Genomic DNA, 27,830 nt, shown 5'->3' with positions numbered 1-27,830 from the left:
CAAGCCGTCAGTGCAAGCTCCGCCGTCAGTGCCGACGCCGCGCGACACTCGGTCCGACCATCGCGTAGAGCTGCTCGCCGGTGTCGAGTGGAGTGCGCCGACGACGGGCCCGTACGCTGCGAGGCCTCGCCCTATCGCCAGGTAAGCGCTTCTTCCTTCGACGGGCAAGCCGACGATACCGCCGACGGCTGGCTTGCTTGCTTGATCTGCATCGCGCTCGCAGTTGCCAACCGCTCGACTGCAGCGCCGCGGCTCTTCGGCCGCGGCACACCTTCCATTCATCGCTCTACGTTTCCGAAATTGAGAAGCTTGCTTGCTTGATCCTTAATTCTTGGCTCTTACCCACTACGGGAGATTGTCCATGAAACCGGCGGTTAATATAAGTGGGAAAATTTAGAATTTAGACGAAGGAAAAGGAACTAATCGGCCGTCTAGGGTATATAGAAAAATTGAAGAATTATTAGTTTATGTACCAATAAAAATACGAATAGGCCAATCATATGAAATAAAATAAATTAGTGCGTGGAAGACCGATGTACAAAATTTTGATTGGAAATAATTAACGAGGAATTCTTCTTGTGTCCCTAAGAAATTCGCATACACGGCTAAGCAAACGTTCCTGTTGCTTTGGTCCAGCGAAGATGCCCCAAGGGAAAGAATATTTTCACAGTTGAGAGTAATTCTTAAGTTTATGAATAACATTTCGAAATGTTTTTTCGTGAGGCTAGTGAAACGACGGCAAGTAAGCAAGAAGTGATCGATGTTTTCAGGTTCTTGACAGTAAAAGCATGTAGATGGCACCAGAGCAGACCTGTATAAATAAAAATTAACAGGAGGTATACGGCATCGAAATTTTGCAAGCGATACTTTCAATTTGCGCGTGGGACATCGTTTATTATCCCAAGCAAAAGAACGACGACCATACTCTTGAAGTGGTAATTTAGTTTTCATAGAATATTGAAGTAAGGAGTATTTGCGAAATCTGGATTCAGTAATAAAAGCTGCATCGGGCACAATGATCATTACAGAATCATGTAGAGACCACCGCGCGAGAACATCAGCTATCTCGTTTAAAATTATGCCACAACGACCTGGTGCCCATACCAATCGCACTGTACACAAGTTTTTAGTGATTAATGAAGTGAAAGCATTCAGCATAGAAGACGCAGAAGGAGAAGCTGAAGTGAGAGATCTGCATACGGACAGCGAATCAGTAATTAATACAACTGCCGAATCATTTACTGAAAGTTTTCGAAGGGCTAAAATAATTGCTTGGAGCCCAGTTTCGAATATTAGAGTATAGTCCGGGAGACGCAATGAGAATGACCAAGATAAGGCCTCTGAATAAATGCCTACTCCCGCTTTCTCTTCACACATGGGTGCGTCAGTAGCAATAACGTTATCAATTCCCAACAGAAGTAAATGGTCTTCTAATAAGCCTATTAAATATCTAGAAGGTAGAAGTTTGGAATTAGACGGGAACATATTAAAGACGAGGACAGATGAAAGAAGATGAAGACGATGTTGATGATGATTGTGCTACTGGGATGATTGGCACCTACCCCATCCAGTAGATTGACCAAGATAATAATAATAATAATAACAATATCTGGGTTTTACGTGCCAAAACCAGAATATCATTATGAGGCACGCCGTAGTGGAGAGCTTCTGAAATTTTGACCATGTGGTGTTTCTTTAAAGTACTCTGACACCGCACAGTACACGGGCCTCTAGCATTTCACCTCCATCGAAATGCGAACGCCGCGGCCGGGATCGATCCCGCGACCATCGGGTCAGCAGCCGAGCACCGTAACCACTGTACCACCGAGGCGGACGGATCGGTCAAGAGTCGGGCGGATCATGTGGTCCAGAGTTTCTTTCAAATCCTGCTAGCGGTTACGGCGTCACTTAGAAAGAATAGTTATTATTAATGAATCCCAATTTTAGACTGCCAAGTATACCATCTTGCGTAAACTTTAAAACAAGCAAACAAACAAAAAATTGTTAGGACAGAAGATCACGACACTAGCACTGTCTTCTTTCTTGCTCTCTTTTTTTCTGGGGTCTTCCTTCCTCTGTCCGCGTCTAATTAGCGCCGTAGCTTGTCTATGATGAATTACCACCAGCTCGCCTAAGCTCCTCTTCCAGTCCGTTTCGATCTCCTTAGCGCTTGTAAACTTGTCACATCACCGGAACTACAAAATTATGTCAAACGCGAAAGCTCGAAGTCGCACACACTAGGCTATGTTGTCAAATTCCGTACTTAAATTTTTGTTTAAACATAGCCGGTCTGGCATTATAACCAAATTGCCCCTTTTGTGGAGACCAGGAGGCAATGGAACGTTTTCTCAGTTCTTCGAAAAGATGTTCCTGTTTGCGGAAACGTGATTTTAGAAACAACGGTCTGCCTATATAAATTAGATTTAAATGTTTCAAATTTACTCTCTTTGAGGATCAGGACAATGAGGCACAGCGACTGGAAGGAACGCAGTGCCGTAGAGGTTTTTCTTACAGCGTCGAAGAGATTGGAACTATAACACCAGGCTTTTACGTTTCTCTATCTTCTTATTGGAATTTTTCACTCATTGTTTCGTTTTTGTAAAATGAATTACGTGCAAACCCTCCCTAATTTCATCTTCTTGCTTTCAAACTTTGTTCGACGTATGTATATATATATATATATATATATATATATATATATATATATATATATATATATATATATATATATATATATATATATATATTACATTTCGTATTTAATAACTGAGATCTTGCATTCAAGTTTTAAAGATAAAAAAAAACCTACCATCTTTTCTTGCCACCGGACCAGAGTGCGTCGGTGCCATTGCCCTTCTAGACTCCATATCTATCTCGCCTGCTCGCGTTTTGCGCGCGAACAACAACAACAACAACAACAACAACAACAAATCAAAATAAGTTGAATTTTTATTTTTACGCGCTGAAGCAACGATATGACTTGTTTGGGGGTAGGAGGACCATCTCTATCCTGGTTTTGGCACGTAAAACCACCATATTTTAAAAAAAAATCACCTAAAATCTACTGCCGGTGGCCGTGAACCGAATCAGCAACCCCGTGCTTAGCAGTGCCACGCCATATCCACTAAGCCACCACTGAGGGTCGCAACCGAAAGAGAGGAAGAGAGGGCAGACAGATATGTATGCATGCCGGCTGCTTTACGTAACACGGCTGAAAACCCTTCAAAAAATGAAGATGGGAAGGGATAATTCAATGATTTCATCGGGATTGCTTTTATCACCGTGGCGTACATCTGAACATGAATCAAGGTTTGGATTAGCGAAGTAATCATGCGAATTAGACCAACTAAATATTAAACCGAAATAGACACGCGCTTGATGCCAGTGGAATATTTCAAGTTCCCCGTTTGAGAAACTGATGACCTTTTGCATGAGTAAAAAGAAATGTTGACGTTTGTTACAACGCTGTGAATTACGGTAAATTAGTCCCTGAAAAGCAAGAAACTGGGGCCGAATTCACAAATATTTTATTTCGCAAGTACTCGGTGCCATTGGTCGGCCGCTCGCTAATGATATGCCCAGCATCAGGATTATGAGAGTTTTAGGGGCGAAGCACCTTAGGGTCTTGGCTTGTCGGCGTCTCATGTCGTCGTCACGTTCCATCATAAACGGGTATGCGCCACAAAAATTGGGCAAATCCCACTACTCGCCACCGGTCCATACTATTCATATTATGATTTAAAGGCTCGTCGTTACTGCCTAAAACATTATATTTGGCTTAGCAGCGGTATAAAAATCCACGACGAAATTTACCAAGGCGCTCAAATTTCTTATCTAAAACCAGAGACACAAACGTGGATCTCTACGATGAAGTCATCTATTTGAAACACCCCTTCTTTAAACATATCTGCAAAGTGATGGTACTTTACTCGCCACCGGTCCACTAAAAATGAAGAAGGCAACGGTTAGTTCAACAAATAGCCGATGACGTTAGTGGAGCTGAAACACCTTTCCCTACATGCCGTAGGGAACTGAAACCGGGCATGTAGGGAAAAACAAGAAGCACCTTACGGTAAGCTGGATTCCGATGACGTTAGTGGAGCTGAAACACCCTTCCCTACATGCCCGGTTTCAGGCTTGGCACCACGAGTGCCTCATCAAAGAACGCTCTCTCAAAACAATGTGGCAAATTACCTTGGTCAGGTCCTTCTTTTACAGCGAAAGCTGTTATGAGATCATTTCACCGGCCGTTTTTGGCGCCGTAGTTGTCCGCCGCCGCCGCCGCCGCCGGTGTCCGTAACCAGTATCGCTCGAAATAAGAAAAAAAAAACGAAATAAGAAAAAAATTCCAGGATGGAACGAGGTTCGAACCTGGGCCCTCTGCGCGGGAGCCCAGTATTCAACCTCAGAGCCATACCGGTTTTTTTTTTGTCTTTATTGCAGGGCTTCAGTTTATTGTAGACAGGATGTACTCTCTCCTCAGAGCCATACCGGTGCTTGAAACTGCTTTGCAAAAAGGTCCTATACAGGCTTCATGTCGGGAAGGAACCACATTAGCATATGCAATATAGCGTCGTAGAAGAGTAAAATAAGCACCAAGCGTCGCACAACGCGAATTCTGTAACCAGGCGTCACACAATGCGAATTGCGCAACGAGTAGGTTGTTGAATGCTTACAACCCATTACAAAAGGCTCTGCCATAATTCTTCATCGTCATCAGTCACAGCATTAACAAAGTGCGCATAATGCCGTACATGCGTTTAGCAGGTACCACGGCTCTCCGTAGAATGACGAAAAATGGCACAGTGCCTGCTGCCCTACTTCTCAAAAATTACAATGATTTATAGCGTAGTGATTTCCTCGCAAGTGCACTTGTATTGGTTGCCAAGGAAGCGCATAAGCGCATGATCCATTTCCTCGGTATCTCAGTAAAATTACAATGATTTAGAGCGTAGTGGGTTCCTCGCAAGTGCACTTGTATTGGTTGCCAAGGAAGCCCATAAGCGCATGATCCATTTCCTCGGGGTCTCAGTAAAATTACAATGATTTATAGCGTAGTGGGTTCCTCGCAAGTGCACTTGTATTGGTTGCCAAGGAAGCCCACAAGCGCATGATCCATTTCCTCGTGGTCTCAGCAAAGTTCTTGCCCCCCCCCCCCCCCCCCGTCTCTCTCCCACGTCGACGTATGGTATACAGCATGACGGGAGACGGAAATGGCGACCGGGCGTCACACAATGCAATTTACATAACTGGTGGGCCGTTTGAAGCTTCCAACCCATTACAAAGGATTGAGCCATAATTCTTCATCGTCATTAGTCGTCGCGTCAACAAAGTGCACATAATGCCTAACAGACGTGTAGCTGGTGCCTCGCTTCTCCGCAGAATGACGAATAATGGCTTAGTAGGTGCTTCCCAACTTCACAAAAAGTGTGATTTATGGCGTAGTGGGTACCTTTCTAGTGTACTTGTATTGTAGCCCCAAGAGAGCTTACAACGGGCTCTAGAAACGCCGCTCTTCCAGCTTTCGCTGTGACTGTGCTGCGGTTTCAGCGCAGGCCTGGCGTTTTTTCTTCTGTCTCTCATTGCCCATCAGCAGCGATTTTGCCGTGAGAAACACCGGCGCACACTGTATATGCTTCGCCCCTCGCCAGGTTTCACGTTAGTGGAGCTGAAACACCCTTCTCTATGCTTTGCCCCTTCTCAGTTTTATTTTCTTATGATCAATTCTGCAGTGTAAGGCCGTTTCTTTTTTTTTTTCTTTTCGCGCTTGAATACACGTCCCGAACTGCCGGAGAAAGCATCTGTCGTGTTTTCGGGTGACATGCGCGAGTGCACGTGACGCTTACGCGACACTGTCGTTACAGTACGAAGAGAGCGAGATCGTTGGTGACTAGGAAGCTCCCTGACACTTATGAGTGACGTCCTTCGCGCTGCGTCCATGGAGATGTGCAACCAGGCTCGTCACTCATGCATGTGTGTCAACTAAAAGCGCGACAGGTGCGCTCTCCGGCAGTTCATGGCCCGCATTCACGAAAAGGACAAACTTCGTCGGGGTTCTTCGCGACGGAAAATCCTAACAAATCCTGGCGAATTTTCTCGAGGGGCTAGTTTCTCTGTTAGATACAACCAAATGAACGCAACAGGCAATTCGGTAAAGGAAAACGTGGGACAATAATTGTTGCCTTTAACTGTAGTGTACTAATTATGATGTAAACTGAGATGGATTGAAGTGGACGAAAAACACCCTTTCCATTGGTGGAAGAGCATTGGACGCGTAATTTGAAGGTTGTGGGTTCGGATCCTACCCATGGAAAGGGTGTATTTTTGTACACTTCAATTAAATTCAGTTTAAATCATAATTACTTGGCTACATTTAACGACAATTAATATACCCTATGCTTTCATTAACTCCATTGTATGTTTGATTCACTTGGCTTTGCCTAACAAATCCTGTTGCTACACATATAACTAGCGAATCCGCCTGGCCTACAGCGATAAAGCTCTTACGAACCAAAAGTTGCGCGAAGCCGGCCCCAGTTTTGCTCTTCAGCGCGAAATTGGTCGAAATTCACTGCACTACACAGCAATTATGTAGCAGCCTCAATATTTCTTTTTTTTTTTTTTAGATTACTGAAAATGGTTGTGTTCTCCTCGAATAAGGTGTTTTAGGTCCTCCATTGCAACTAGACGCAGTGTCTTTTTTTTTGTTTAGAGTTTAACTAGTCAAATTTGTATATGTACTTATATAATTATTACCTTGAGTCGCATCAGAATGTACGCATCCGCGGTAACAGCCAATATCGAGAGACAATCTTTCGGCTATCTCCACTTTCCCATTTGTTAAGGAATATCAGGCGCATATTGCGAAACTTTCAAATCTAACGAAAGTGTGCGGAGGCGCAAAAATAAGTCGACTCGCCTGCCTTACTATTTCAAAAATAAATACAAAAAGGAGATATATTTATCGAGCAGTGATGCTTTGTGGAGAGGCTGCGCTACAAAATAGGCATGGCCGCCATAAATAAATAAATAAATAAATAAATAAATAAATAAATAAATAAATAAATAAATAAATAAATAAATAAATAAATAAATATTGCTTAATCCCCTGCCCTAATATATCTTTTTCGTACCGCCCCCTGCCCGTCATGGGTCAGTCGTGATACTGCAGCCGGACAGTGCTGTCAACAATAAATATTTTAATATACTTTCTCTGATCACAAATAAAATGAAACTACGAAATTATACTAGAGCATAATGATCTGATACGAGGTAAAGAAGGAAGATCGATTGAGGGACGCGAGAATGGTAAAATAGATTAAACAAACGAAAGGGGTCAGCGGGGCCGAAATCTGCAGTGTGTTCGAGTCCTTTGCGCGGCTGTGTTGCCAGGGGTGTTTTGCTATATGGAACCCGTGCCCCGCCCTGCGCTCATGTATAAATAGCACGGCCGTTGAAAGCATTCAGTGCGTTAGGTGGGAACGCCGTACGGTCGTGACCGGTGGCAGCTGTTGCTCCTCGAATTCGTCAATCGTACGAAGCAACGTCAAGCCAGTGAATACGGAAACCTGGACGTATTCGCATTTAGTGGCACGTATTCGCACGAAAAAAAAAAATGTTACCCTAACACTGTTAGTGAGAGCCGATGCGAACAAATCGTGACACTGCATGTATTAGCGAAGGCCGACTGAATGAATGAAAGAACATGTCGAAAGGGGTAGCCGCCACCAAGCAATGGTGACAACAACGCCTTCATTTATTTTTTATTTCAATAAAAAAAAATGAAAGAACGTATGAAATGACGGTGGTGTTTCGCATTCGTTGCAGATATGGAAGAAATATTTTGTAAAATGCGCCATACATCGAGTTAATGAATGAATGAATGAATGAATGAATGAATGAATGAATGAATGAATGAATGAATGAATGAATGAATGAATGAATGAATGAATGAATGAATTCTTATATGAGAGGGGAATGGGTAGGAAAGGAACAGGTAGCACATGTTCTTATAACTGGAAACATCGCTAAAAAAACTACGACCCAAGAGGAGCGCACAGGACGAAGTGCTGTTTTTACCCGCGTTTCGGAGAAGCCCCGAGTGCCATAGACTTGTGCTAAAGTTCGTCAGCGAGTCTTATACGCAGGCGTCGAAGCCTCAAGTCTCGGCGACGACGCCATCTTTGTGGGGGCATAAAGCAGAGTGAACCGAGAAGTATGATATCACAGCGTTAGGACTTTGCGATTCATTAGCTCTGTAATTACGCTAACACTATGCAATGTCGAAAGAGACAGCAACGCTCTACGTGTTTGTCACCTATGACACGCAACGTGAACGAGGTTAACGCGAACCTTAACGACACGTCCTGCCGCTAGTTTGCATAGACACAACAAAACCATAACCGTTTCGATACACGTTCAACTACCTCAGTTAACAGAAAGTTCCTTTGTTTTTTTCTGTCAGTGTCAGCAGTTAGCGATTGAGTTATGTTAGGGCTCTGTATTTGTAAAATAATGCTTTAACGTTAGAACTGGTCAAAAGAGGAGCTGCGCCGGACAGCCAACATTTTTTTAAAATCTATATATGAAAAAATTAAAAAAAAAGCATGGGAAAGTAGGCTACGTTAGAGCCGTCTATCCCACCAACATGATAGTAGTATTGAAGAAACACACCAAAATATAAAGAACTACAAACGAATAAAGGAATAAAAAAAAAAGAAAAATAATCAGAAGTACTATGTACATATACAATATGTGGCATATAAAGAATGACCAGAGTCTATAAAGACATAGTCCAGTACATAGTGTGGTCACTCCGCGGATAGTCCGTACATATACTTTTCTATGCCCTTACATATATCGTGACTGTGATATACGTTCATTAATAACTCAACACAATGAAAGGGAGCAATAATGACAACTCTGAACAGTTCATTAAACTTGCATGCATTAAAAAATCACAAAGAGCGCTCACTGCGGGTCTTTGATTATCAGGATCTGGTCACGGTCCAAGCACTTTGCTAATTGCAAGTGGTCGTTTGTCGCGGCTGTTCAACCGATCACTCAGTTGAGCGCGTTTTCGTCGTATTACGGGCATTCTGTAATGACATACTCCACTGACGCATCGGGATCATGTCAGATTTGTCAGTAGAGAAGGCGGTTGGCCAACGACAATCAGCACATGCGAACAAAATGATTTCCATGATATCGATACGGCTTAACGAGAAACGGCATTATGAGGTAACCAGTTTATATAGCAAAATATGAGCTAACATATAAACGTAAGCTCAATGGGGGGTTTTAGCAATGGGCCTCAACGTGGAGAACCGCCTTTAGCTTTCTTTATACATCGAGAAACGGACGCGTATAAGACACGCGAGCGAGCAGTCCGGCTGAACGGTGAAGATTCGGCACAGCTGCGTCATGACAGCTATACCGTCCGAAGCAGCTGCTTGTGCATGTGGATACTGACGTATACGCAGAACTCACGAAGATGGTTTACTCGAAGAGAGCGAAGTGCAGACGGCTGTGTTCGTAGCGCTAAAGATCTCGCCTTGCTTATACTTGCGTAAGCGGCACGTTGCACGCTTAGGGGTAGCGATCTTACCGTAAAACCACGTAAACAAACGCAAGAAGCCCACGGTACTTGGGGAAAAGCGGCCTTCGTTCGCTGAACCGCTAAGTGTTAAGATGTTTTTTTTGTTTTTTTTTTCTTGCGATTTCTACCGGGATCATTTCACATTCTGTGGCTTGCGCTGTGGCTCGCGGCTTGCTTCAAATCTGCGGAAACCGGATGATATGTGCACGCTTGCAGCACGAGATTCGTTCGTAAGTGAAAACATCTACCGCCTGCAGGGTGAATTTTCGCGCGACAAAAAATTTAAGCCACTCATGACAACGGGCACATCATTATCAAAGGTGTCTTCGCCGTTGGCCAGACGTCTTCGCTAATAGAATGTACTTCTCCCGTATTGGCTGGAATTTTTTTCTTACGCAAAAATTTCACCGTAATATTTCTATGTAAATATTGGCCCTATATATAGTCCTTTGCAGTACCAAGTTTTCAACTGGGCGCGTCGTTGTCTCGGAACTTCACGGATATTCTGGAAGCCACCGTAGAAAATTTACTACGGTCTCAGTTGGAAACCCTGCCTTTATTTAAAAAAAAAAAAAAAAAACTCTTACACTAGGGGGGGGGGGGGCATGTAAATATTGTATATAGTGTTGATCACTCTCTTACGCTAAAAATGCTCGTGCGAGTACAGTTCCGGCAGACGTGACGGCACGCGAACACTATTGGCAAATGGGAAATGCCACTTACGAATGAAAAGCCTTGTGAATTTGGCCACTGCTTAGAGATATTATTTGATTCAAACATTTCCTTTACGAACTTCGATAAACTTTGTTCACTTGTCTTTGTCATACGTAGCCGTGTGGTCACGGGGTTGTGACGTCAAAGACCAGCAGCAGTCGAATCGGTAAAGAGGGTATTATTTATTGGGTGAATTTGTGCCCGGAAAAAAGGAATGCTCAAAGCACAAGCAAGCAACGCTAGCAGAACAATGATAGCAGCGAGCACAATCGTCTGTCGGCGGTAATTTAATCGCTGATGAAACTCGTCGGGTCGAAGATTCCAGCGTTATCGTTGGCACAATCGTTAGCCCCAGAATGAACTTGACGACTCGCGTCTCATACCTTATCGGAAAAGTCTAAAACTATCGGGAAGGTTCCCAGACATTCCGGCGCGGCCTGCGTCGAGCGGTGGTCGCATGAAAGGTACAGAATGAAGCGCGTGTAGCAATACCAGGGGCGTAGCCAGAAATTTTAAAGACGATAGTCTTTCTTGGGGAACTTAAACGCAGAAATTTTGGTCTGTCTTTCTGTCTTTCTGTTTGTCGGCACGTCCCTCGATTCAGCCACTCGGCCAAAGTTGAACCACTTGCCCAAGGGCCAGCCGTCTTGAACTGGTATGGCTGTTCATACTTGTGAACGTTGTCGATCAAAAAGTAAATATCATGCCTATCTGAGGTGCAACATCACTAGGTAAGTATTAGATGGCGTGTTCCTTTAATAGAAAATGCATACGTACGTAATTTTAAGGACCCTAGTTTCTTAAGCTGCGCTGAAAATGCATAAGAACGGAAGCTTGAGCGAGTTGGTATGCGTTCATCTTTGTTGAAACAGCGCTCACTAGACGACGACGAAGTAAAAGAAGGCACAGGACAGGCGCTGCCTGTCCTGTGCCTTCTTTTACTTCGTCGTCGTCTAGTGAGCGCTGTTTCAACAAAGCTGAAAATGCGACTGCGCTGAAATTTGCCTTCCTCCGTGCCCTTCGCACGAGCTCATTGTTGTGTTTCGGTTTCGGTTCTGTATTGCACTGTACGAATGCCATGGGTTGGTGTTGAAAAACTTTAGTTTTGAGAAGGCCAAGAAGGTGAAAAAAAAATATTTAAAAAATGAAAAAGCAGCGTTGTGGGCGGCCTTCAGGCTGCCGGTTGTGGGCGCCGCTCTGGCGTTCCTGTTTTACCCAGGCGACGTGTAAATAAAAGAGTGTGTGGAGAGTACTCGTTGAGTGCGGACGTTTCTCTGCTTCAGCGCTTCGCGTCAAACCGTGTTTTCGGGCTGGCTGGCGTCCCCGCCGGTCGCGTTGGTCACCGCCGGTCTTCGCCTGCTGCTGCTCCGGGACTACCAGCACGCAACACAGCACTCATGTTTCCCGACGTATTGCCAGATGGCGTCCATATCTCACACAGCGCCTCTTCTATCGTCTTTACACGACATTTGCAGCGAAGCACGCAGATACGCGGCCAATTTTTTTTTCGGGGGGTGTGCCATGCACCTGATACGATCGTATTAAGATTACCTTAATACGATCGTTATAGGTGCATGGCACATATGGAAGTACAATAAACCAGCCGCACATGCGTTTCACTTGATGATGCAGCATATCAAGAAAAGACGCTCGGACATATTTCCTTTGCATACACGACTCTTTAGTTGATGAAATAACGCAAAATAAGGACAAAAAATGGAGGCAAAATGTTCGTAATGGAGCTCGTAGGGTTTTACGCACTTCCTGGAGTAGGAAAGTGACAAGTGACAAGAACTTTTATTTGAAAAGTCCTGAGGAAAATGATTAAGGTGAGCCAGAGGCTCCCCAATCAAGTTTGTGGTTCCGTACATGACGGAACCGGGAGATGGCGACTCTCAGCGACGTCACGACTTCCGTAGTGGTTACACACGTGCTATTGGATTACGTTGTTCTGACAGCCGATAAGCAACATTAAACGAGCCAACAGTTAGCCAGTGCTTGAAATACAGGAGTTATTATGGTTCACTTCACACAAATTATAAAAATCTTTTTCAAAATAAATAATCTTCTTTTATGTATAATTCGCCCTGATTACGGTTACGCCAGCAGATAAGTAGAATATAAAAATCATTGCAGTTTTAAGCCCTCAATGTAAACTATGCGTCACGAAAAAATATCGCTACCAGCGTTGTTGCTGCATTTCGGGTGATCCGGTATTGCGAAAACGGTAATACGCTTGCTGACATGGTATAAGTGCACAACGTCACATATTTTACGTCACTAAAATTTTTTTTCTCCAGGTTCTAGCGCGGAAATGTTTCTTTGCTAATGTTGGCCCGGGTATGGACCGATAAACCGCTTGTGAAACCCTGGTTTATTTCCTGTATGAAACGCGTCGCACTGAAAGGTTGCCGAGCAGCTCTTGCTTCACGTCCTGTTATGTAAGAGCTTCCTTTTAAGACGCACAGGCTACGCGCGCGATAAATGGGAAGCATGTGCGTGACTAAGTGGCAGCACAGTGGTGGGCGGGAGCAAGGCTTTCTCCGCAGCACAGAGAAGTGCCTACATGAGAGATCCCGGCACAAAGGGGGGAAGGGGAGGGCGTACGTCAGCACACATAATCGGAAATGCAATGCTCCCCTTCCTGCCTGTACATACGGCCCTTCTTATATATCAACCGCTTCGCTGACGTCATCACGATAAAAAGTGCGAGCCATTCCACTATGTGAAGTAGTAGTAGTAGTAGTAGTAGTAGTAGTAGTAGTAGTAGTAGTAGTAGTAGTAGTAGTAATAATAATAATAATAATAATAATAATAATAATAATAATAATAATAATAATAATAATAATAATAATAATAATAATAACTGTTGAAGTTTTAAGTCCCAAACGATCTCATTATGATGGACGCCGTAGTGGAGGGCTCACATGTGTTAGTACTAATTTCTGAACTAGAATATGCGACAAAAAGTCAGACATTATGAAAAAGAAAGACACATAGAAATGTATGCAGTTGCGCTCAACGTGAAAGCTGTAGGAAGCGCGCAGAAGTGATTCGCCTGCCCTTTGGCGACGCTGGCGCTCATGGGCAAGCGCGCTCTGGCGTTCCAAATGTGCGGCCTGCTGGGCGCCCATGGCGGGAAAGGAAACGTTCACTTGTGATGCGGCGGAGCCCTCTCCCCTCCTCCTCCTCACGCTCACTTCCCTTTTCCATACCCTTGCTATACCGTACTGTACAGACTGTGCTATGCATTACCCTCTCCCTCCTCTCACCCTCACATTACTCCTCCACACGCTCACTTCTCTTTCCCACCCCTTACTATACTGTAGTATACTGTCGGCGTCAAATGGAACCCGAACAGTGGCAAGCATTCGTAGTGGTACAGTGCGCGCCGACTGGTTATCACCACGGACAGGCGCATATATGCGCAGTGCTGCCTAACCGGATGCGCGCCTGTCCATAATGATAACCGGACGGCGCGCAGTATACCACTACGAATGCTTGCCACTGTTCGGGTTTCATCTGACGCCGATTGTACACGGCTATGCTATGCATTACCCGCCTCCTCCTCCTCACCCTCAATTCCCGTTCCCACACATTGGTATACTATACTATACTATACTATACTATACTATACTATACTATACTATACTATACTATACTATACTATACTATACTATACTATACTATACTATACTATACTATACACGTCTTGATATACATGGCTGTGCTATACATGAAGACAGGAAAAATTGACAACCATCAGTTTGTAGCACGAAGCCACGAGGAAATCCATACGGATTTCTCAGAAATAAAGCCTCTTAGTCGCCGAAAAGTTCGTCCTGGTCCGGGGTTTGAACCCGGGACCAACACCTTTCAGCAGAACTGATTTGCAATATGTGCTATACATGGTTTTACCTGCGTGAAGCTAAGCGTCGACACGAGATGACAGCAGATGACATATGTCAACATACGACAGCCCGGGCCCCTAAAGTGCTCCGCACTTCAAAGGCACCCAGCGCATGCAGCGGAAAGCGATGCCTATCACAGACTGTGCTACGACTGGCCAAGGCTAATTGTCGGAATATGAATGGGTTGAAGCTCTAACACGGGGCGCGAGTGGTAGTGATTGCCTGCTTGTTTTGCAGCCAATGACCAATGACAAAGCTCTCTAAGTGTCTTTTGAGTTTGGGCCCCTAAAGCTCTCCTCGTAGTGATTCGACTCTTGTACGTTTATTGTTTTGTAATTGACCCCTCACGTTTTCATTGATCGATGGCGAAATATACACAGCTATAAGACCACACCAAATGAAGAGAGACCGGTTTTATTATACATTTTCGTTGCCGTAGATAAAAAGAAACAAATCAGCAGTAAATAAAGACATTGACTGCCGACATAGCTGGGAGGAAGGCACGAGTGGCTAAGAGGCACGTTTCACAATGTTTGCGGCAGCGTAGGTGATGACATGTCCTCCAGCGAAACGAGTTTTTGCCTATAGTCTCTTTCGTGTAGCGTCCATTTGCTTGATTTAGTTTTTTTATATATTTTTTCTCGCATGCTACGCGCATGCGAAGACAAGCTAGCGCATTCACTGAGTGTTGCGTTCGGCAAGAACGGGTCTGTGTGTTTATGCGAGCACTTTTATTTTTTTTTACTTTTTTTTGTTGGTACTGAGGTTTTGTTCATGAATATGGATGCTTTAAATCGCTACTACTTCGCAGATGAGGCCGACTGGCTGAGGGCCAAGAAAAAAAAAAAATCGGTTTGAAAGGAGTGACGTTAAGTCGACGTTGTTAATGCTATAGCAGACTGGCTTTAAAATGATGCCAAAAATAAGACAAGTTGAAGAATGCAGCTACGATAATTATGTAATCAGTGTTATACTTCTCGTCAGTTTACCTCGCATTCCTGTGGAGCAGGCATGCACTTTGGTGGCTCGGTGGCTGTGACGTATTGTAGCGGCGAGTACGAAGTGGAATCCTCGATTTCCGCGTTCTTATATGCTGTTGAAATACTGCACGTTAGAAATCCCCGAGTAATAAAACCGTAATCTGGAGACATTAACTTCTCCCACAACCGTTTAAACCAATCAACCCACTCATTTGCTTGCGGCTGCCTTATACAGCGATTCCGTACACGGCTAGGAAATTTGTCCGTTTGTTTGTGTGCAAGAACTCCTAGTGCAGGTATGTGCCACAGGAACTGGGCAAACCCCGCTACCGTGGTCCACTAAAAATGAAGAAGGATCACAGTGGCGGCAAACACCTAATAAGATCGTGCACGACACTCCAAGAGCATTCGGGAAGCCAGGTGTATACCTTGTTCGAGCTGTGAATGTGAGCAGGCAGTAGACAGAAATGAGTGAATGGTATACATTGCTTTTGCGTGTGGGAAGTATACGACCGGAACGGCATTGCAGATTGCTGCATGCATTAAAGAAATACAAACTGCGCCACGGTATCTATCGGCGCACAGCTCTTAGATATTGAAACAGCATGTAGTGCACGTCGTGTGAGCGTTTTTACACGTACACGCCCAGGAATCTGAGTCACCCCTGGCTGTTTTCCACAGACAATGTCATTGTCTGATGCGCGTTCCGATGAAGTTGTTGGCATTAGATGGATGATAGGTTGTTTTTGCGAGCTATTTACAAAGTTAAAACTAGCAGCACGCCCTTGTTTATATGTTCACGATCAGTGACTATTATATGTTACTAGGCGTCGGCCAAGACTAATGCGCTACGATGGAAAAGAAGGCGATGCAAAAGATAAAGAAATATTTTGATAAGATACTAATAAATCAAACTGTAAATGAACATGGAAAGTATAAAGCGAAGGTAAGGGTACGAATACTTAGCAACCGAGTTTCTATAGAAAAAATAAATAAATTTACGGGAACTTTGAATGATTTTGCAAGCCAATCGATTTTGAAGCTTCGCTTGCCCCCCGCTTTCCCGATGGGGAAGGTCTCCCAAATTTTTTTTTTTTCATTTAGCGTAGTAGTGAAACGGAAAAAAAATCGAAGTTTGCCCTTTAGAAGCTGCTTTTTCTTCTGACAAAAACTGAAAACTAGCGGGCTATAGGTAAACTTTTTTTGCAAATTATAATTATCTCGAACGTTTTCAGATGTCTTTAGCAAAATAATGACGCTTTTTTCAATGTTCAGTGAGAGTGTTCTTGTTTCTGTCTAAATTTGTCTCTGTAAATCTCTTTCTGACTAAACAGATGTCCTAACCGATAACATTTATAAATATTTTTTTTCTCCCACTCGACGATCAGCTATGGGCCATCCAGCAAGCCCGCGAGGCGGCGAAGAGGCAAGACCTCGACGTCCCCACGTGGGAGGCCTAGGCCAACGAACCTAAATTGCTGGTTCATAATAAAGTTTATTCCTCCTCCTCAGCTTCATCGTTTCTTGTAAAGCGCTATTTACACATGAATGAACGAATTGATCTGACACTGCCAGAATGTTTGAGCGATTTAGAAAAAATAAGTAAACAAGGTAATTCCACAGTATTTTTTTTTCTCTTCTAGATCTGAACCAAGCTTGATTGTCGACGACAACAGGGAAAATTTGACATTTAATATTTATACAGACGAGCATCGGACAACTACGGTTCCTGAAGTTCCTGCGGACTTATTACTTTAGTACAAAAAAGAATCATGGGACTGCCTAAGTTCAAGGTACGGTCTGCCATGTTTCTTTTTCAGTGTGTGTGTCTTTCGATACATTCGAGCGAGCGAGGAGCGGGAGCATTACGTCACATATGTTATCACCCATTTTGTCACTGCTATATTTAGTTACGTGACCGGCTAACCCTTATAGTGTAATTGATATCTCATAATATAATAATCTAAACGTGCACTGAATCTTGTGGAACGGCCTGTCGATCTCTACCCTTTCCAGATCATGCTCCACAGCCACATCGAGGGTCATCTGCGGCACACCACCATTTGGGAGCTGGCTCAGTTGAGTACCTTTCGCTTTTTAGTAAATAAAGGCTCTTGCAATAAATGCCTGTCCTCCCCTTCCCAATGGTGAACATCATCGTCGCTTTCTTTTGTTGTTGGAGTTTTCTTTCACATAGGTCGTGTCATAGTCAACGCTAATTGTATGCAATCATGCGCACGCAGCAACATGAAGCAAACTTGTGACAGATGTTAAATTGAATTGAATTGAATGCGTAATCACAATGTGTCGATCGCATTGTTACACACGGCAAATCCCAACGGGATTGACGATGTTGCGTTTGTGAGCACAATATGGAGATGTTTGCCTCGCCATGTGCTCGTCACACTATCGTGGAGTAAGATGATGACACACAAGATGATGCTCGTCTGTAAACAGAAAACACGAACAATTACAAAACTAAGTTATCCTAGCTACTACTAATGTATGTTTCTTTGGCGGTGTTTATGATGGTGTACACACGAACGCGTTGTGCTTCAGAAACATAGCAATAGTTCAGGGGAAGGTGGAACCTTGATGAGATGGAAAATCCTTGAAACGCGTGGTGTGTGCTGGAGCCGCTGTTTCAAGAAGCAGACTTGTCTTATTCAAGGCAACAATTGGTTCTTCGAAGAAGACAAGTTCCGCTTGTCGAAACATCGGCTCTGGCACACACCCCGCGTTCCAAAGATTTTTCATCTCATAAACATAGTAACGTGGCATGACGAACCTTTAAACTTTCTCGTGTGGAGCTCACACTAATTGGCATTACGTATGCACAGCGATCTGCACAAAGCAAAAAAATGGGTCTAAGTGCATATTTACTTAATACGAGAACCCTTTTTTAACCTAAAACGAAATGAATTCGCTGATCGTCGTGCAGGGCACACATTTGAAGTGCGTGGTTGAACGCTTCTGTTTGTAGGGCAAAGAATATCGACCTAGGTTACAGCAGCCTCCAAGACATCATTATGAAAACCCAGCCGGAGCGAGGAAGCACCCTCCAAAACTACCTCAAGGAGATGCCGAAATTTCTCAGGGTTGTGGCGTAAGTACGCTTGTGCACATGCATTGATCAATGCGAATGAATGTATGGACCAGAAATGTTCACTTGCCGGAAACAGGAGATATGTCGCATGAGCGCACAGAGCTTATGGCACGGCGCAGGCACGTAGTTATAGAAATTATAAAGGAAACTGAAGTTTCTCTGGCCCATATAGTCAATCTTTTGAACCGCAAAACGTTACGACTGGCTGTTAGCTGGACCCGAATTCACGAAGCTGTCGTTCAAAAGTGTTTGCCATTTTGCCAGCCGCCTACGCATGCACGCGGACCATTTATTTAAATTTAGGCCTTGGGCCCACTCCACATTTGGAAAAAAAAAGAAAAAAAGTTGCGCGCGAAGCCTCACGCCAAACGATCACCAACATTGAGATTGTCGGACGTAATATTCGTGCAGGAGCCGGTCAGTGGCAAACCTTTTACAAATGAGAGCTTTTGTGAATGCTGTACCTGATATGACATTGTTATTAAAGCGCCGGCATGAAAGAACAGAGTCCGTGTTAAAAAATTCTTGTGCAACAATTCTTCGCAGTAGAAACTTCCAACCAATCCTGAAGCTGCCCATATCATTATCAATGACGGTCCGTCTCTGGCAAAAAACACCTAGGATACATACGATTGAAAATATTTGTAAATTTGGTTCTTGTTTTTTTTTTTTACTGTTCATATGCGATGCCCCTGTTCATTCTAATTGGCATAATTATCATCGATGGTATGGTCTTACTCTCACATTTTTTTTTTTATCCCAAGCTTATAAAAAAACCAGCGGAGTAGAACTGCGGAGGAGAACTGTGGAGTAGAACTGAGAACTAGCGCGGAATACGGGCATGCCACAAACGTGGTAATAGAAAGAGTCGCTGCTTACAGGCACTGCTTAGAATAAAAATCACGTATTCGTTCTCCTCATCCTGCGTTGGGTCCCAAGCACGCACGTAAACAGCAACAGCAATCGTGCGTCATCTGCGAGCCGAAAGAAAGAAATTACTGCAGTATGCAGGAGGTTGCGCGAGAAGCAGCACCGACGTGCATAGTGGCATGAAGCAAGACATTCCGGTTCTATGTAAATAGAAACGTGTGCCTATATTACGTGCAATAGGAAAGGTGGGTTTGCTTCGCTGCCGCTCTTCGAGCCTAGATTTTTATTCTGGCCTGAGTCACGATAGAAACAGGAGATATCGCGGTGCCCGGTTTTTTAAATGTTTACTTGTGCCTGCAAGACAGACAGATAGATAGATAGATAGATAGATAGATAGATAGATAGATAGATAGATAGATAGATAGATAGATAGATAGATAGATAGCCGATGTTCCCCAGCGGTATGAACGCGGTAACGAAGATTTCTGTTCCTTTCAAGTTTTACTTTTCTCTTTCAACCTCCCAGGTTACTACCTAAGCTGCCCCTCGTAAAAAAAAAAAAAAACGTTGAGAGGAAATGTTTTCTGGAAACGGTGATTGGTGTGTCACTGACACCGCAACGCCACGTTCCGGGATGGCCACACGTGCAGGGGCGACCGCGCCGCGCTGGAGCGGGTCGCCTTCGAGGTTGGCGAAGACCAGGCGAACCAGGGCGTGCTGTACAGCGAGATGCGGCTCTTCCCCCACCTCATGGCCAGCCAGCACACGCTGCTGAAGCTGAGCGAGGGACCCCATTCAGTCCGCACGGCCGCCGACGCAATCGACGCGGTGCTCGAGGGTTTCCGGCGAGCCGAAAGAGAGCACGGCATCATGCTCAGGCTGGTACTGGCCTGCTTCAGGGACAAGCCGGGTACGCACACAGATGCACGCGCGGACACATTCGCGCAACTACAGTACGGTCTGAATCGGACTTATCGGTAGAGCGGTCGAGCGCGTGGCTGTGGACGCCAGCACCGTCCGCAGCTGCTACCTCGCGTTAGCTACAAGCTTGCGTTCATGCATGAATTATAGCACATGACCTAGCATGCGATATGACTATGCTTGGTATCATTACAGTGTCGGTCTCTGCATACTTTTGCAAGAAACGGCAGCATGAAGCGGCCGACTGGTCACTCCAGACAAGTGTGATTCAGACTGTGCGTAGGCAGGCACCGAGGCAATATATCTCAGGGCAGTCTGTCTGCCATGCTGGGAAACTGGGCAGTCATAAAAGAACAGCGGGCATTAGGGGTCTAATTAAGAAAGCTTTTTATTCATAATTTCTATCTTCTGCTGGCCAGCCAGAAAGATTATTGAGGCCGTAACGAGAGATCGAAAAATAACGTTCTCGTCGATAGGAAGTTCATAAACGACACGAATACCGGCCAAGCTGTAAGCCGCTTTCGAATACTCTCCCTATCTAGGCTTTGATGAGATCTACAACACGAGAAGCTTGATGATCAGGGAAGGTGTTTAAACATTATTGTGGACTACATTCAGTTTAAAAAATTCTCGGCAGGTTAAAAAAATGCTACAAGACCTCCATCCATGTAACAAAAGACAACAGCAACAACAACAACAACAACAACAACAACAACAACAACAACAACAACAACAACAACAACAACGACGACGACGACGACGACGACGACGACGACAACAACAACGACAACAACAAAAACATACATATGCATAAGCTGGGTACCTGTAGGGCTTTGCATAGTGCCCAGCGACGTACTGAGTTTGCATGACTAAAGATAGCGCTTCGAAACGCTCTATTTTTCCAATATTGTCCGTAACACCTTTATAATTGTGCTCTATTCCTACGATTCCCTCTACACATTATCTCTCCTATTTCCTCTTACAAACTTAGGGGTATCCATATATTAATCCTAAACAGATGATAAGGTGACTGATGAATAATGTTTTCCTATTTTTGACATCTATATATAGGTGCCCCCTAAGAGCACTTAATAATAATAAAGAAAAGCTTGCTGATTAGAATTTTTAGAAACTAAACAAAAATGCGGCGTCGAGCGCGGTGACTGGCAAATTCATGTAATTAATTGGTTAAAAAAGGACTACGCTGTTGATTCTTGGTTATAAATGAATGTGTTAACATGCGTTGCAATTGTCTTACGCCACCAACAGACCGACGTATCGCGACAACACCACATGTTATTTAGGTTTCATGGCTCTTAATGCAACTATAATACTGTTAGGTAAAACTAAGGTTAAAAAAAAAGAAACAAATTCTTTAGGGAATAAGGGAAGGCATCGAAGTGGTTTAGATTGCGACCACCAGCCACAGTGCAAACGAGTACGTTGAATGTCTGAAGGAATCTCCGGAGTCAACTTGCACTGCAACAGCGCGAGACTGGACCAATCTCAAAACTTTCCTTTGTCCTGCAGAGTGGGCGGAGGAAGTGGTTAGCCTGTGCCACGAGTACCGGGACAAAGGTGTCGTCGGAATGGACGTGTGCGGAGTGTTTGCCCCCAAGAGGACAGAGACCGAGGGAGAGGAGATCCTGCACCCTGACGTCATCAAGGCATTCCAGGTGCGAGGATTTGCTTGCATGAACTGACATTCACGTCACGTGTGGTGTAAACTCTCTTCCGATGTAACGAGCGGTCCCACTTAAAGCTCTTTCGAAAGAGCATACTAGGATACTGCGAAGGACGGGAGCCGTCTTTCGATGGAGTTCTGGCATATTAATACGACTTATCAGATATCCCTGCTTAACTGCTACTGTTTGGGGGGAGTATGTGAGCAAGAGAACGAGTTAGACGATGTGTGGCGCGTGTTAAAACTATATCCACAAATGATTAACAATGACCTTCCTTAATGACCCATTTTTTTATTGTGCTGTTTAACGTACCGAAACTGCACATTCGGTTGTTACGAGCGCCGTAGTTAAGAGAGAGAAGTTTACCAGCGGTATAGTTTCGGTTAGCTACGTTACAAGGCGGGAGGGTGTGCTGAGATGAAAAGAGGACGAGAATGAAATGGGAGAGAGAGAGAGAGAGAGAGAGAGAGAGAGAGAGAGAGAGAGAGAGAGAGAGAGAGAGAGAGAGAGAGAGAGAGATGGACGAGTGCATATAATTCAAAACATCACTGCACCGGTCGACATCCTCAGCCCAAAGCTTCGACGCTATTAACCTTGTATTCCGCTGTGAAACGTCATAACGTTGGGATATCAATCGCATCACAGCACAATCAGTACATTGCAGCGCCAGACTTCTGGACACGAAGAAAAAAAAAGTTAGCCACCCCAATGTACGGCTGCACGTTGGGAAGGAGACATGGTGTCACAAGGCAATAACGATTATACCGCAGCTACACTAAAGCAGCGCGCACCTTATAAACGTGCTTGCGCTGCATGCGACGAGTTTGTTTGCACGTAAGCCGCTTAGAATCGTGTAGAATACCATAGATGTGCGCAGGGCTACTTATTATAGGTGTGCCAATCTATGTCCAACTCAGCAGCATATTGTCGGTCGTTTGTATCTTTCGTATCATATAACAACAAAAAGTGGTTAAGAGACCCTCATGCCATCAGTCGAAAACTACCGTATTTACTCGAATGTAACGAGAGCTTTTTTCCAGATTTTGCAACTGAAAGTCGACCCTCGCGTTTCAATCGTGGTCGCGTTACAATCGAGTAAATACGATAATGTATTCTAGAATTTTCCTCATAGTTTTTTTTTGTTTCCGTCTGGTGAGTCGTCATGTTTCAAATGTGATTTTTATTTTTTAGGGACACACACTCCGTCGAGCGTATTTTGAGCTTTTTGTATCTAATTCTGACGACTGCACTTTCGTGTACTGTTGTGAAATATAAACCTTTGCATTAACTTTGAATAGGGAGGCAGAACTGATCGTTACGTAATGTAACAGATATAGCGGTAAAACATAAGGAATTGAGGAACGAAACTGTAGTAAGACGGCAATTTGGGCGAGTTGGTATCGGTTCGTACTTCAGTGTAACAGAGCACAACAAAACAATCAGACCGATAGGTTGTGTGTGTCGTTTCTTCTCCTATCAGTCTGGTTGTTTGGTTATGCGCTATTACGTTGAAGGAGAAACAAAAGGGACAGATAGAACGTGAAGACAAACGGGGCTGCCAGACAAGAATGCAGATATTAGAAGCAACATTATTTAGTTATTTAGAACATAAATTGTTTGAATATTTTGTCCGCAGAAACGGATGAACATATTGTTTACATAAAATGTGCCGTAAATGTGACGTAAGCCTTCTTTTCCAAAGCAACCATCAAGTTTTGAACTTGCTGCTCTCAATGTTATTGTTACTTTCGTTTGCGTAAGTAGATGTAATACCTTACGGCTTGCAGAACATCGCGTGAGGGTGAGTTAAGAGCAGATAAATGCTTAATTTGGGCAAAGGTGCATAGATGTAATAAATATTGTTTGAGCCTAGTTCACAAGCTTTAGTGTATCTAAATTAGCGTTAACTCTTCTGTCAATAAAAGTTGTTTTCATTCATTAACTCTTCTGTCGCACCTGTACATACCATGATCACATACTTTCTTGCCGTTATTATTTTTTTTTCCGATATCCTTTTCGTTACTTCATAATTTCTCTTTCTTTCGCCTCTATCTCCTTCTCAATGAAGAGTAGAATGTAGGCTCCTACATATAACCTGGCATGATTGTCTAACTTTTATTAAGGCGCCTTCTCTCTCTCATTGTCCAGAGAGCAGCCACCCTGGGCGTGCATCGTACGGCGCACGCGGGCGAGGCGGGCCCGGCCAGCAATGTTTCCAGGGCCATCGAAGAACTGCGTACGGAGCGGATAGGGCACGGCTACGCCGCCATGCGCGAAGGCGGCGCCCCCTTGCAGCTGGCACTCGACAGGGGCATCCACTTCGAAGTGTGCCCCAACAGCAGCTACCTTACTGGAGCCGTTAGCCCTGGAGAGAGGCATCCCATGCTGTGGTCAGTGCGCGGCCGAGTTCTCGAAGTCTAGTATGACTCAGCACACGTGTACCTAGTGAGGCGGAACTAGAACTCCTTGTGACGACGTTTTTGTTTTCCTTTTCATTTGGCATATGCCGCGGCGACTACGGTGTTACGTGTTACCTTAACGTCCTTATAATTTATCGGGGGCTTGAAGAAAAGAACGAACGCAACCAAGTCCAATTAACATCCCTTGGTCTAATGAGTAACATGGCATTAGTGTACCATTTCAACGCCTTTAGTAAAGAAGAGACCATGGCCCACTTAATGTAATGATTCTATTGCAAATATCCTTCTTTTCGCACTTAGCGAATTGTCCCAGCAGCACTCCACGTAGGCTTATTGTGGCTTATTATGAGAAATAAAATTAAACGGATGATATCGTTACACTATTGCGCGCCAAACGCATCGCATGTTAAGCCCTGTTCCCGGTATATTCCGCACGACGCTCTGCGACATTATTACTTGGATCAGCAGGTCATGTGCAGTGAATGATAGGAAACAAATAAAATCATTGACAAAGGAATCCCTGTACTGGACCCATCTCTGTACATCAGGCCTTGTCACCAACAACATTCGCCTGTGTCGTCAATTCTGTGCAGTCTACGGGACCACTGCGCCAGCTACTCTCTGAACACGGATGACCCGACGATCACGCACACGAGAATCTCGGACGAGTACCAGCTCGCCCTGAAGCTGGGATTCCGGCCCGATGACATCCTGGAGTCGGTGAGGGCTTCCCGCTCTCTCCTTCTTTTTTTATAAATGCCAGACTGGGTCCTGTTCCGAAAAAAAGAGCATTAGTCAAACGGCACAACCATATTACGTTATAAGAATAACTCGAATAGTCCCTTGCTCGTAGTTGAATTTTGAAAAACAAAAACAAAAACAAAAACAAAAACATCGTATGTCACTTCGCCCAGGATTTATTTCCAACGTTTCGATGAATTATCGTAGGTTCAGACATGTCCGGTGGATCTGCTGTTGTTTCCCTTTTTTGTTTTCTGTGATCACTAATGGAGTGGCACGAAGCCGCGCTTATTTCAACACCGGGATCGACCGCGCTTTTTGGCAAGGTATTGGAAACGAATATGATCGAACGAAAATAATGCTCACAAAACAAAGCCCTTAGAGCACCCCAAGGTTTGATTCAGTAATGCTCCACGTCATTCTGAAACGCACTAAGCTCTTAAACTCTGTGCCTTTACATGCCAAAACCACGCCATGGTCACGAGTCGCGCCGTAGCAGGTTAACAACCTGAGGGTTCGAGCTAGTTGGTACTCTATACTGAACAATTCTAAGCTCAAAAATTTCCACGCAAGAGTCATCAACAAACCTGTCCAGTTAGCTTCGCAAATGGTATGTCTAGGACAGTGATTAGATAACATCTTCTCTTGGTGCTCTTCCGTGTTTGTTATTGTCTCTTCAATAAGTCAAACAACTTCATGTCTGAAAGCTTTTGCGCTTGCTATTGTTGAGCAGTATTGTATAGGGACAGCTGATTAGTGTTGATCTCCTGAGACTGTCTAACGTGCACGTATACCTAAGTACACATGTGTTGTTTTTTGTTTTTTTATTTTGCCCCCATCGAAATGCAGCCACCGTGGCCGGCAATCAAACCCGCATCATCCAGCTTGGCATGGCTATCACGGCGCGGTTATTGTGAGACGGAATACGCAAACTTTTTCAGGCTTCTATAAAACCTTTATCTCCTTCTCTGTCTATTTGCTACGTCCGGATCCAGGATTGGCTCAAAATGTTTCCTCACGAACACTGCTAGCGTAAAAGCTGCTTTTTCCTTTTATCAGCGTGGTTTCACGACTGCAACTTGCGAATATCTTCACCCCTAAGTGTTTTTTTTTGTCATTGTCCGGTTACCTATTCGCTAATGGTATGTTTATAGGATATCGATTAGATAAGGTTTTCTATTACGAAGAATTCTTGGGTAACATGTTTTTGTCAATACGGGCCCAGGTAGCTCGAGATAAGATAAAGAAGTCGAGGGTCTGACGAAATCTCGTCTGGTCGGTATGAAACATCGGTGAAAACACTGATGGACGCTGACCAAAGTGAAAAGCATTTGCCGACGCCTTCCCGAAACGTCGGTAAATAGTTTTCACCTCATCATTGTTTCACCTCACCGCGTCCATCATTGTTTTCGCCAAGATAATGTAATATGTTGTATACACTTTCCCTCATTCGTCGATCTTTTCTTCTTTCTTTCCTTCTTTTTTTTTTTAAAGAACCGCGCCGCCATCGAGGCATCTTTCTTGTCGCCGGAGGAGAAGAGGGAGCTGCGGAACAAGTTCGAGAGACTCAATGCCTCTTCGAGCTCGAGTTGCTGTTTCTACGATTCCAGCCCGAGAAAGAGTGTAAAAAACGGAGACGTTTCGCCGAACCAGTTAGGACCAAAGAGTGTCGTATTTAGCCATTAATACACATCGAAGACAACGGAGCACCTCCCTCAACACCCTGTCTCCTACGGAGAAATGAATCAATAAATAACTGAAACGTCGGCACCAGGGGCGTAGCCAAGGGGGGGGGGGGGGGGGTTGAACCCCCCCCCCCCCCCGAAATTGCTTGCGTATATAGGCACGCACACATACAAACGCACGCACGAACATACATAAAGTATGGTTGAACCCCCCCCCCCCCCTCCCCCGAGAAAAATTTCTGGCTACGCCCCTGGTCCTGACTTCTTTCTTGTGTCCGTGTTTGCACGCCCTGTCTTTTTAGAATTGCCTGCGGACAGCTGTTACGGTCGGCACCTGCGCCGAACAGGAAGCGGTGTCCTCGGTTCTTAGAACAGGGCGCCTAATGAGCTGCCTGTCTGATGACAGCTGTTACGGTTGGAACCTGCGCCGAACAGGAAGTGGTGTCCTCCGTTCTTCGAACAGGGCGCCGAATGAGCTGCTTGCCTGCGGACAGCTGTTCATGCACTGGTATTGTCCTTCCGAGCGTGTGACCCATCACCCTACGGCCTTCACATGGCAAGGAAGGACCCCCTTGGTGCCACAGGTGCAAAGTGCGGTGGCCACGCCCCAGTCGAGGACGTCGACCTGGGCGGGTGTGGGCGGCACCCTCATTTGAGCTGTGTGTTACGTGATTGGACTGTCCCAACTGGGAGCAATTCCCCCATCTATGGATATGGGGTAAAAAGACCCTATAAGATGAGCCCCCGCGGGTTCATTCGAGACGAGATCTTCATCATGCAACAAGACGTTCGTCATATAAGACGAAATGTTCGTAATGTAACGAAATGCTCGCCATGTAAATAAAAAGGCCGGTCGCAACAGTGCTTGCATAAGCACCACCAGCCTTTGTCAGTCAGTTGTCTTTTGAAGAGGTAGAGTGCCTGTCGACACATGTTCGTAAACAAACAGGGGTAGAGACGAACACGAGCTCTTACTCAAACATCTACTCGGCGGGCCAGAAATATTGACCAATATGAAATTGACAATGAATATTTGCAACAAAGGGTGCCATCGAGGTCGTAAGAGAGCAGCTGATGACTGTGCGTGTTGCGAAAGCGCACCGTCCTTTTTAGTTTTTTTTCAGCGAACAATCGTATTCACCGTCCACAGAGGTAGTATTTCGATTTTCGAAAATATAGGAAGACCTTTGTGCGGACCC

At 44.6% G+C, this 27,830-nt stretch overlaps 1 protein-coding gene across 1 annotated transcript; it reads left to right on the top strand.

The window, feature by feature from the left end:
* Window positions 1–26,712, top strand: LOC119383264 (adenosine deaminase). Its single transcript, XM_037651328.2, has 9 exons — window positions 1–141; window positions 16,847–16,996; window positions 17,220–17,281; window positions 18,187–18,309; window positions 19,830–20,089; window positions 21,631–21,776; window positions 23,934–24,175; window positions 24,799–24,925; window positions 26,441–26,712. The coding sequence occupies exons 2-9, from the start codon at window positions 16,976–16,978 to the stop codon at window positions 26,630–26,632; spliced, it is 1,173 nt and encodes a 390-aa protein (XP_037507256.1). The 5' UTR covers window positions 1–141; window positions 16,847–16,975; the 3' UTR covers window positions 26,633–26,712.
* Window positions 26,713–27,830: the final 1,118 nt, after the last annotated feature.

The sequence above is a fragment of the Rhipicephalus sanguineus genome, chromosome 2, assembly GCF_013339695.2.
Source record: "Rhipicephalus sanguineus isolate Rsan-2018 chromosome 2, BIME_Rsan_1.4, whole genome shotgun sequence".
Lineage (NCBI taxonomy): Eukaryota > Metazoa > Arthropoda > Arachnida > Ixodida > Ixodidae > Rhipicephalus > Rhipicephalus sanguineus.
The sequence above is the reverse complement of the archived record's forward strand: the minus strand, read 5'-3'. Positions and strand labels throughout refer to the sequence as shown.